The following is a 12,225-nucleotide window of genomic DNA, read 5'->3' as shown; positions in this document are numbered from 1 at the left end:
AAGGTAAAAAACCATACCCTTTCAAATGTATTCTTCTAATCACAACCCCCCCCCCCGCCCATTTTTAGGGTAGGCTCCTAAAAATGTTCGACCTGTCACATAAAATATTTTATAAATCCTTATTCAATTCCAATGTTAAATACATATGAATTGTTGTTGTTGTTTTTTTAATATATTTTATTGATTTTTTACAGAGAGAAAGGGAGAGGGATAGAGAGTTAGAAACATCGATGAGAGAGAAACATCGATCAGCTGCCTCCTGCACACCTCCCACTGGGGATGTGCCCGCAACCACGGTACATGCCCTTGACCAGACTCAAACCTGGGACCCTTCAGTCCGCAGGCCGATGCTCTATCCACTGAGCCAAACCGGTCAGGGCCATATGAATTGTTTTAATAATGGTGAGCAGATAATATGAGTTTCTATACTCACACATACATGCATTTTCTTGTATAGAACTACAGTTAACAGTGCAAGATCTGGAGTAAATCTATGTGGGTTAAAACCCCAGCTCTGCTAACCCATGAGCTCTGTGACCTGGGTAAGTTACTTTAACACTCTTTTCTTCAGCTTCATCATGTGGAAACTGAGGATAATAATTATACTTTCTTCAGAGTTGCCTAAAAAGGGCTAAATGAGTTAGTTCATTTACATAGAAAGTATGATATGCAATGGCTGGCACATGAATCAGTATATGTTTCCACCAAAACTACCACTATCTTCCACCAAACTACCATTATCTTCATTGTCATCACCGTCATCTTACCAGTATCTAGCATAATACTTGGTATAGAGAGCCACCCAAGTGTTGAGTTGACTTGAGTTCCTAACAATATATAATAATTGTTTCTTTAACCTCAAATGTGCACAAACATCCTATTACTTATTTAAATACTTGTACATCTATTCATACAGAAATCTCAATGTTAATAACTAATTTTTCATATAATTGATTTCATCTCATTTAAGGAAAGTGAAAATGGAAATTTGTCAAATTGATCAGCTTAGCAAAAACAGAAAATCAGAGGCTCCAGTAGCAAGAGCTCTGGCTCAAAGGTGGCCAGCAGTAAAGCTGCTATTGGCATAGTATTTTCTTAGTGAGCTCACTGAATCATTGGCTTTTGGAAGGAACGTTTACAAGAATGAGAGGAGAAATAGGCTTCCTTGTAAGTAGTTAGAAAAAATGAAGTAGTAAAACTATTTTCTGTGCTTTTTAAAAAAATATATTTCTACTTTTGTTGACTTCAGAGAGGAAGGGAGAGGGAGAGATAGAAACATCCATGATGAGAATCATTGATCAGCTGCCTCCTGCATCCCCCCCCCCACCCACCCCCAGCGAGCCCACAACGACCAGGAATAGAATCACGACCTTCCGGTTCATAGGTCGCCGCTCAGCCACTGAGCCACGCCAGCCAGGCTGTCTTCTGTACGTTAGACAGAAGCCCGCTCCTGAGCACGCTCCCCCAGAAGGAGAGTGAAGGCCAGGGAGCTCCCTGCTGGACAAGGACGTTACCTGTGTCTTTGCCCCTGTGCTGTACAGGCCGGTGGTCCTCCCCATGGCAGCAGCACTTGGTATGCAGAAGAAAAATGAAGAGATCACATTGCTGAGGCCGTGAGCCAAAAACTCCTAGAAGATTGATAATATGGGAATACATCATTTATTTCTTAATGACAACCAACTTTTAGAGACCACAGGTACACCCTATCAAACCATGAGTCTTGTTTATATCCCATTTCTGTTTTCTCCAATGGTTGTGATTTAACCATTGCAAAAAAAAAAAAAACCACAAAAGTGGACATTTACTAAGTGATTAAATGAGGGAAAAACTATTCTAAGTACTTTAATCATTTAATCCTCATAACAACCTTATGGGAAAATACAAGATATTTATTGTCTCTGTTGCCAATTTCTCCTCCCATCTTCTAAATCGCTATAATCAAGGCTGTAACACTGACAGCAGCCTCATATATCTCATGTTTACTGTGTTTCTTGATCATGTTATTTTTATTGGGCTGGATTAAATCCCATGCTGTTTTGTACAGTAACATGCTGCACGGGTTTGTGGTCTAGGAGCAATAGGCTATACCATACATGTAGGTGTGTAGTAGCTGATACCGTCTAGGTTTGTATAAGAGAACTCTGTGATGTTTGAAAAATGACAAAATAGCCTAATGACATATTTTTCAATAGGTATCCCCATCAATCAGCATCACACGACAATATTCTTGACTCCTTCCCTTTTTCCCAGATGGTATCTGCATTCAATCCAGAATCGGTCCACTTCTCATCTCCTCCATTGCTACATCCTGGTACACACTGTCTAATTTTACCTGGATTCTTGGAAAAACCTCCTGATGTGTTTTTTTCTGCCTTTCCTGTTACCGGTAACCTACAGAGAGCAGTATCCCTGCCCTTACAGAACTGACATTCTAGTGAGGGAATGCTGACAACAAACAAGATGAATATGTCAAGTACAGCAGAGGAGGGCGTGGAAAAGTCTGGAGTTTAGGATTTTATCTTACCTGGGAAGGTTCTCTGAGAAGGGAACATTTAAATAAGGGAGGCTTGTAAATATGTAGGGGAACAGTTTCTGGAAAAGGGAAGAGCAAGTGCAAATGTCCTGAGCGAGAATCATCAGTGGTGGGTTCAGTGAACAGCAGGCAGCAAACAGAGAAAAAAAGAAAAGAAAAGAAGGATATATAGAGAAACAAAGGGTTGTAGAGCTTTATAAACCTTGGTGAAGAGATTTTCAATCTGAGTACAAGGGTAAACCCCTGGGAGGCTCTGAGTTGAGAAAAGATATGGTCTGTGTTGTACACTACAGTATCCCTTGTTCTTAGTGCCTGGACGTTTCTAAGATTTGATACACATCAATTGAATGAATAAATCTTCTTTTATACAGATGACAAAACTGGGGCACAAAAATAATGAAGGGCACCCGGTGTCAGAGTGAGATTAGACATAGGTGATTTGACATTTGTAACCAGTATTCCACAGCTATCTCTGCTGACCTGTAGGGATGGGGGCCACAGGGCTTAAACCAAGACACTGGGAGAAATAGATTCTGAAATGTAGTCAACATGATCTTCATTGTTTGGCCTTCCAAAAGTAGATGCTCACGTCCTTTAGTTTTCTACTAAGAAAGAGTGATACTAGTGTTTTCTGTACTTTAAAAACCATCATTTTTGAAAGATAAATATCACATGATCTCACTCATTTGTGGAACATAATGAAGAACATAAACTGATGAACAAAAACAGATCCAGAGACAGAGAAGCATCGATCAGACCGTCAGACCTCAGAGGGAAGGTAGGGAAGGGCGGGGGTAGGGGGAGAGATCAACCAAAGGACTTGTATGCATGCATATAAGCCTAACCAATGGACACAGACAACAGGGGGGTGAAGGCATGAGTCGGGGGGGGGGGCAAAAAGGGGATAAGGACACATATGTAATACCTTAATCAATCAAGAAAAAAAAATTTTAGAAAGTAAGTACTCAATGGTAATATATTTAGATTCTCGCCTAAAAGCAAATTAAAAAGAAAATCAAGATGCCCCTCTTTCTCAAAATAAGATAAAATTATAAACCAACCCATAAAGGACATATATTCAGCTATAAATGATTTAGAGATTTTTTTTCTTTTGTTTTTGTCCAATCTATTCTTGCTGTACATGTAGGAGAGTTATATTTTTCATAGGGTCAACATTTTCAGGATCCGGGAGTTCACAGCATGATGATACGATAGCTCTGGAGAGGGGCTGGGGCATATCCCACCTGGTTGTCATCCACTGCATATTTGAACTTTCTGGCGGATTCTTGAGCAAGAGCCAGGGAGGCCGCATAGCCCACAAGTGCTACTCCAAAAGCTTCCGTGATGACTGCAGAGAGGACATTCATGGGGGGAGCTCTCGGTGAAGGAATTCTGTGGAAAGAAATACATAATGAAGTCGTCAAGTTTCATGGAATTTCTGTAACAACTTGCAATGAATTCCACTACGGCGGTGACTCTGAAGTTTACATGGAATAAGTAAGATGCCCATGAGAAAGCCAGGCAGCCTTGCCCTTAAAAGCCCTTTGTTTTCAACATTATTTAACAGAAAAGCAAAATCGCAAGGAACACCACAGGGACACCACCACACCGCTGCCATCTGCACCCAAGTTCACCGCAGGAACTGACTTGATGAAAAATGTTCTCTATCAGAACAAAAGCATATTTGGAGCATTCTTTCATTTGAACCTTCTCCGATATTTATTTGGCTGGCATTAGAGACTGTATTCCCTGCCTTGAACACTATAGACCTGTATGAGGACACTAGTTTACTGTGAGCTACCATTTCCTGAGCTAATCCTTAAATTTGCCATTGAGTTCATCAGCTTAATTATGTTTCTAACTCAATCCTTTCACAGCACTCTTAACTATGCATCAAAACATGTCAGGGAAAATATGCATAAAGGCTACATCTACCCTCTGTTGCAAAATATAGGACCACAGTTAACTGTATCTCAGGTGTAAAGAATTATTTAAAATATTTATTTCAATGAATACCTGACCATTGTCTTATTGTCTTTTGAAAACCTCTTGTGCCAAATAAAGTCTCATCATTTATTTATGCCTAATGACGCTTTGGGATATACATATATATTCATCCCTCTGGGGAAAAAGAAGAAGAAACAGGGAAGGCAATACATGTTCATTTAATATCTAGTAAGTAGTAGATTGCTCAGCCCTTTCATATTAACTGCATGGAGAAGGCGGCTAGGGAATGGATCTAAATCACAGAGTGAATGGTAGAGCTGAGATTCAATTTCAGCTCTGTCTAATTTCAATGCCACACTCTTGTTGATTCCTTAAGAGGCTGGGTCTGGAAAGTTCACTCAGAATAAGGGAGAATTAGTGTGGATGGAGGAGAGGCATATATTTTTTTACCTACTTGCTAAAGTTTACCCCCAAAACAAATGTACTTGTATCACTCTAAAATATATGCTATACAAAAGTACTACCATTTGAAAGTATTAGAACTTTTGTTTCATGGAAATTGAGCTTGCCTAATTATTAATACCAATAAACTGACCTAGAAAGAAACAATAAACTGACTTTTGAAGGTGGAAAAGTGGATAACTTTTTACAAAAACCAAATTGACCCAGATAATCACCATTAACCTCTAACTGCATTAAATTATCTTTTTAATCTCTAAATGTTTTCTATTCTCCCTCCATTTTAATGTAGTTAGAAACCAAAATTTGGGAGTGAAAGGTAAAATTATAGAGGACTCGATAATTAACTTTCCCCTAAATTTATAAATATTGGTATGTATTCAGCTTGTTAAAAGGGGAGGGTTGGGATCAACTGAAGGACTTGTATGCATGCATATAAGCATAATCAATGGACGCAAGACACTGGGGATGGGGGTGGTGTGAAGGCAAGTGCCGGGGGGTAGGGGAGGCCAGGGGGAGGTCAATGGGGGGAAAAAAGGAGACATATGTACTACTATTTTTAATACCTTAAACCAGTGGTCGGCAAACCGTGGCTCGCGAGCCGCACGTGGCTCACGAGCCGCGGTTTGCCGACTACTGCCTTAAACAATAAAAATTAAAAAAGGAAATGAGCCATAAGACACACCCTCTTCCTGAAGATGCCTTTGTTTCTTTCATGCTATACTTGGAACAACCTTTTGCCCTTTCAGGGTGAACAGTTCTTGTTAACCTTCCTCTTAGTGTTCAGAGAAAAGCTTTCAGACAGTAAGGAAACCATGCCCTCTTCTCCACACCACTCTCTTCCTCGCCATTGTACAATACCCTGGCCTATGGTTTGCTATTTCAGATAATGCTTGTGTACTTTTACTATGTTTTAAGTGAAATAAGAGTAGTCATAAGAATATGTAAGTGAAATGGAGAAGACTAAATCCCAGAACATGACTCTAATTTAGAAATGTGATGCCCTCATTTAAAAAATAGCAACCACCTGACTGGCATGGCTCAGTAGCTGAGCGCTGACCTATGAACCAGGAGATCCTGGTTCGATTCCCAGTCAGGGCACATGCCTGCCTGGGTTGTGGGCCCAATCCCCAGTGTGGGGCGTGCAGGAGGCAGCTGATCAATGACTCTCTCTCATCGTTGATGTTTCTATCTCTCTCTCCCTCTCCCTTCCTCTCTGAAATCAATTAAAATATATATTTAATAAAAAAACAATATTTTTGTAAATAATTTCCAAATCTTTTATCAGAAGCAATGTGTATTAAATAATCAACTAATAGATCTCAGAGGGAAGGAGTTGGGAGGCAGGAAGAGTTTAACCAAAGAACTAATATGCATATATGCATAACTCATGGACACAGACAATAGCGTGGGTAAGGCCTGGGAGGGCTGCGTAGAGAGGGACAGACAGGGATAGGAAATTGGTGACAACTGTAATACTGTCAGCAATAAATTTGAAAAAACAGTTATCAACTTTCTTAGTTATATGTAAACAGTCTAAGACGTTAGTCTTTCTCTACATGTGTATTATTTGTTTTTTATCACTTAAAAAAATTGAAAATAATTAGAATTTTGTTCTTTACAGGTTCTTTGAAAGAAATAAAATCCATACCATCTACCTCCAGTCTAGTCTCTTCTTCCATCAAAAAACAAAGAAACATACAAACAAAAAAGTAAGAAAAAAGACATTACCCTTTTGGAATATGACCAAGTACTTCTAATCCATATGTATTTTCCATATCGGTATAATAACAAGCAAATGATGCAGCAATAACCTGTGTGGTTACATTTGAAAAAAAAATTACTAGTAGCCTTTCAAACGCCTTTTTAAAAATTAATGTTGAAAGTAAACACTGTTCATGTGTCCCAGAATTGTCACGAGTGATGTAGCAGTTACACAGATTTTTAAAAATTAGAAAATTTTATAACTCAAAGACTACTTCTGAGATTTGAGAGCACTTAATTTGCAGTCTCGAAAATTAAATGGCATTATAATAATACTAGAGGCTCAGTGCATGAAATTCATGCATTCGGGGCGGGGGGGTGTCCCTCAGCCCGGCCTGAGCCCACTCGCTCTTTACCGCCCCCCCCCCCCCGCTTGCTGCTCCTTAATGCTTGGCTGGCTCACTGCTCCCTAGCACAGCCGTGGAGATGGGAGAAGCTCCCACCACCACTGCTACACTAGCCAGCTGTGAGCCCGGCTTCTGGCTGAGCGACGCTCTCCCTGTGGGAGCACACTGACCACCAGGGGCAGCTTCTGCATTGAGCATCTGCCCCGTGGTGGTCAGTGCACATCATAGCGACCGGTCGTTCTGGTTCCACTGTAATGGTCACTTAGGCTTTTATTATATAGACTACGGGCCCAGTGCACGAATTCATGTTCCTTGAAAGGAACTGTGGGCTGCGAGGCTGTGGTAGGCACAGGGGCGGTTCTCAGCCCATCCTCCATGCCCCCACTCAGCCCCTCCTACCACAGCCCCCGGTCCCCTGTCTGCCGACAGCCCGGCTCCCACTGCCGCCGCTCCTATGCGCTCACATTGCTGACACCCCTGGTGGTCAACACATGTCATAGCGTCCAGTTATTTTGTTGTTCTGCCATTCGGTCTATTTGCATATTAGCTTTTTATTATATAGGATGTTTTTTTAAATGTTTTACTCTAATTAAACCCAATTATGTCTAATTTTGAAGGGAAGAAAAATGTGTGTGTGTGTGTGTGTGTGTGTGTGTGTGTGTGTGTGTGAAGTTACCACAATCCAACCTTAACACTTGTCTCTCATGACATGAAGGGATGCTTTAGAAAATAGCATGTTTTGAGAAATTGCATTGATATTCCTAATAAAGATTAGTAATCAATAATGTGGACAAAAAGGGGCCACATGCTAACCTGACTAGCTCAGAGAAAGCCTGCGAGGCAGCCTTGCAAACTCAGAGATCTGAGGTAACCACAAAGGATGGTCTGAAATTCAAACTTTTTTTAAACTAAAAGCAGTTTATGATGGGTAGTCATGTCCTAGGCCGGTATCTTCCTTGACAAAGGTCAATCTTTACCTTACCTGTACCTCTTAACATTGCCTTTCTGCATCTATGATAACATATCGTGGGAATGTCGAAGTAATTTTCCTTTTTTCCGGACCCCTGAAGGCACAGGCGCTGCTCTGAGGAGACCACAGACCCCCTCCTTGTCACTGAGTTCATTACTGACTGTGAATTATCCCATACACCTCTATATTAAAAAAGTATGTCTATCCTTTTACTTTTTATCCAATCCCAGAGGTTTCCCCACCTTGCCTTCTCCCACCTCCCTACCCTATCACCAGTGGATTCCATGTGACCCACTTACATGTCCTCTTTTGATTGTAATGTAAAAAACAAGGTGAAAAACTTTGCAGCCAGTATCACTCGGGCCTCTCAGCCAAGCACCAGCTCCCAGGGAGCCCCCCCTTTCCATGACTCCCCTCCTCTGACCAGTCTCTAGGTTTTTCTTTAGTGCTCCTAAGATATAATATGTCCAATCAGCTACGCTTTTCTTGTTCTTTTCAAGTTGATTGCACAGTATTTTAGCTATAAATCCCATCCCTGGCTAGGAACAAGGGATGGGATTTATAGCCACAGCCTCTCGCCCCCTTTAGAAATGTCTCCATATTCAAAGTCTTAGGATATATGTTCTTGTACTTAGGGAAAAATAACAAGAATGTGAGAAATTCTGTAATAACCGAAAACGTGTGTGTGTGTCCTTTTTAAAATTAGTGACTTCAAATGTTTCCTGGTCTTACATGAATGGATAGCCACACACACGAGACATCTTCATGAGAGGTAGGAGCAGCTGTGAGTTACTGTAGGCAACATGGTGAACCTCAGCAGGTCACCCCAACAGCTGGCAGACATTGTAGGGCAGAATGCTAACTGTAGATTTCATACTTACCAGAACTAAATCGACAGGCAGGACGGCTTTAATTCTCCTTTTAAACTGCTCGTTTAACTCTTTCACCATCACAAGCACCACAATGCTCAGCAAGGATAAGAGCAGGGCTTCCAGGCGAACAGACTTGATGTTCTCAAAGACGTATGTGTAGATCTACAATGATGAGAAGAAATGCAAAGAAAATATAGGGTCACCCACACTATAACCACCTCTGACTCCAAATGAACTCAGTGATGTTTACCAAGAAGTCTTAATGGCTGTAGGATGGGAAGGTGAGGTACAGATGGGTGGTCAGTGCAAAGCTCTAATTCGCTGCACGCACAAAATGGCTTTGCCCTTGATGCTTCTAGCAAACTCAGGGGGTGTTTCTTTCTACATAAGAACACTATGTATGACTTCTCCTTCCCAGCCACTTCAAGGAGAAGGGATGCTCAAACTCGTTAGTTACATGGAGACTTACTGTTAAGTGCAATGAGGCCATTTCATAGGCTCTCTTGGACCCCCCACTCTTGCTCAAACCCGAGAATCAAATACAAAGGAGCACTGGTATTTAAATGATATCAGATATTTGGTTTAATGTAAAATATCGCCACGTTCTCAGTCATCCAATATTTTATTTACCTTTTTATTGCCACATGCTTTATGCCAACAACCATGCTCAATTCTAGGTCTACAAAGGTGAACAATTTAGATGAGCCTCAGTATTTTCAGAGCTAACCATCTAGCGAGTAAATTACCAATTAAAGCAACAAATTAGTTCACTATGGAGCTATAAACGTAGAAGGTGCGCCCGAAGCATATGTGTCTTAGAGGGGTTAGTGGTGAGCAGAGCTGTCCCTAAAGAAGATAAACAGGAATCGGCCAGATGATGGATCAGAGAAGTAGTGGGAAGAGTCTGTTTTGCCTAAAATACATAAAATGTGGGAAGTGAGAAGAATGTATGCCTTCTATATAGATCTACACATATTTATTTATTTATAAATAAGATGATAAATAGGCTGAGACACTGGTGCCATTTCAAATAAATCCATTTGTGTGTGTGTGTGTGTGTGTGTGTATTCTTTATTTTTATTTGAGTGTACTTTTCATTTTCATTTATTTTTTCTCACAGTTTACTTACAATTTTATTTTGTATTGTCTCAGTATAGAGGTTAAAGTCAAAGAAAGAATCTTAAAAGCAGCAAGAGGAATGCAGGATTGGCATGAAATATTCAAAGTGATGAAAAGCAAGGTCCTATAACCTGCTACATGTTCTATCCCAAGTCACTACTGAATGAGCTTTCTGTTTCTCTCCCATTCAATTTAGGCTGTCCATTTTTCAGGGTATATGAAAAATTCCTAAAATTCACAATAGAAATATCAAAATAACTGAGAAGGAGGTGTGGGCTTTCAGCAAACCACCGTGTGTTCTTGACTCAGAAAGCCCAGATTTGTTCTCCACATCTAAACCTCATGTGTACATATCTAATTGTGATCTCATTCTCTAGAAAAGAAAAAATGTCATGGGCTCTGCTTTCCTTCTGACTTCTTAATCCCCTTTTATTAGCATTCTTGGTTCCTGCTTTGCAGCCTGCAGGAGTGTTTAAAGTAGAAAAGAGCTTTGCTTGTACTGCAGAGACGGGGATGAGAATGAAACTATTTTCCAGTTCTGAAACTCCTTGTTTTTAAGGAAGGAGATAAAATTTCCTACAGTAACAGGGCAGTCAAACAGATTGCCAAGCTTGCCTTGTGCTCTTGGTTGTCCGGTCTAATTAGCATATTTTGCTTTTATTATTATAGATAACCCAAGTTTCTTTTTTTAAAAAAAATATATTTTATTGATTTTTTTACAGAGAGGAAGGGAGTGGGAGAGAGAGCCAGTAACAACGATGAGAGAGAAACATCAATCAGCCGCCTCCTGCACACCCTCTACTGGGGATGTGCCCGCAACCAAGGTACATGCCGTTGACCAGAATCGAATCTGGGACCCTTGAGTCCACAGGCCGACGCTCTATCCACTGAGCCAAACTGGCTAGGGCTAACCCAAGTTTCTTTAATATAGAAATATCTCAGTATTGTAATGAACCAAATCCTACTTTGTGAAATGCACACCAAAATACATATGAACAAAGACATATGGAAAACTCACGTAAAATAAGCCAAGTGGCCCGGATATGTAGGGCATTTTCATTCCCAAGAGATACTTGACTTGTGAAGTCACAACATGTGTGGCAGCCCCAGTTGTCATTGCGCTGATCACAGGCTCCGTGAGCAGGAACGTAGCACTGCCCAGCTGGAGGGCAAACATGGCCACCTAAGAGGACAAAGCACAAGAAATTTCCCCAGGTTGCTAGACAGTTCCATGTCCAACACCACTGCACTTCACACAGACAGAGAACGAATGCAAAATGGGATTCTACAGTTGTATGTGCTCAATCCCTTGAGTTTTCTTGACAGCATTACCAGGTTCCGGGTCTCTAATACATGTTACTAGGAACAATCAATGTGTTTCGATTAAAATGAACATAGTATTTTTTCCTGAATATTTACTTCACTGTGTTTCTCTTTCCCTAATCATACATGTTACCAAGAAATTCTAGAAAATCAGTTGAATTTTTTCCTGTGGGGAAAAAATCAAATTTGCATGATCCTATTTGCAATTATTTAAAAAATCTAAAATGGCACCATTACTGGTGCCTTAATATGGTTGAATCTGGACTGACAAGACAAAAAATAAACAACAACAACAACAAAAAAACCAACCTCTTTTTTTCTTCAGTGAAATAGCAGGAAGCTCCTGGGGAGCATGTGTTTTGAGTAACCATAGGTGGTGGATGCTAGGAGTATAGAAGGATTAACTATTTCAGTTCTTAGAGTAAGACTGGAAGCCAGGGCAGGGACTTATGCATAAGGAGGGAATCCCAGTCAGGAAGACGGAGTTGGTTTTAATGTACAGAACCGTACATAATTATTTAGAAGAGTACTCGTGTGACGCCATGCCAGTGAAACCAGCTTTGTCAAATTTATCATAGGCTGAGACACTGGTGCCATTTCAAATAAATCCATTTGCTAAGACGAACTAGGAATTTTTGTAATTTTTATTTTGTCTTTTTGGGGAAAACACTCTTTGCAATAATTTTTTTTTTCTAGAGAGGAATTAAGCTTTTCCCTCTTATCTGTGTAGGAAACCAAATCATTCAAATATTTGAATCCTAAAAACAACCCAAGTAAAACAACTCAGTTGGTGAGCCAGGGTCCCAAGCCAGAAATGAAAAACACTTTTTAGAAAGTTTGTTCTTAAAAAGACAAAAACTACTTCTCTGTAACTTCAACATATTAATTCTA

General features: G+C 40.3%; 1 protein-coding gene across 1 annotated transcript in view; it reads right to left on the bottom strand.

The window, feature by feature from the left end:
- Positions 1 to 12,225, bottom strand: part of SLC26A7 (solute carrier family 26 member 7) — a gene marked incomplete at its 5' end in the record, with an annotated part of 44,680 nt that overhangs the window by 20,845 nt on the left and 11,610 nt on the right. The window contains 5 exons of the mRNA XM_080646564.1: positions 1,515 to 1,628; positions 3,778 to 3,925; positions 6,671 to 6,753; positions 8,902 to 9,054; positions 11,030 to 11,194. Of these exons, the coding sequence (XP_080502690.1) occupies positions 1,515 to 1,628; positions 3,778 to 3,925; positions 6,671 to 6,753; positions 8,902 to 9,054; positions 11,030 to 11,194 (663 nt within the window). The remainder of the gene's footprint in view (positions 1 to 1,514; positions 1,629 to 3,777; positions 3,926 to 6,670; positions 6,754 to 8,901; positions 9,055 to 11,029; positions 11,195 to 12,225) is intronic.

This window comes from Plecotus auritus (genome assembly GCF_963455305.1).
Source record: "Plecotus auritus genome assembly, chromosome: 11".
Classification (NCBI taxonomy): Eukaryota; Metazoa; Chordata; class Mammalia; order Chiroptera; family Vespertilionidae; genus Plecotus; species Plecotus auritus.
The sequence above is the reverse complement of the archived record's forward strand: the minus strand, read 5'-3'. Positions and strand labels throughout refer to the sequence as shown.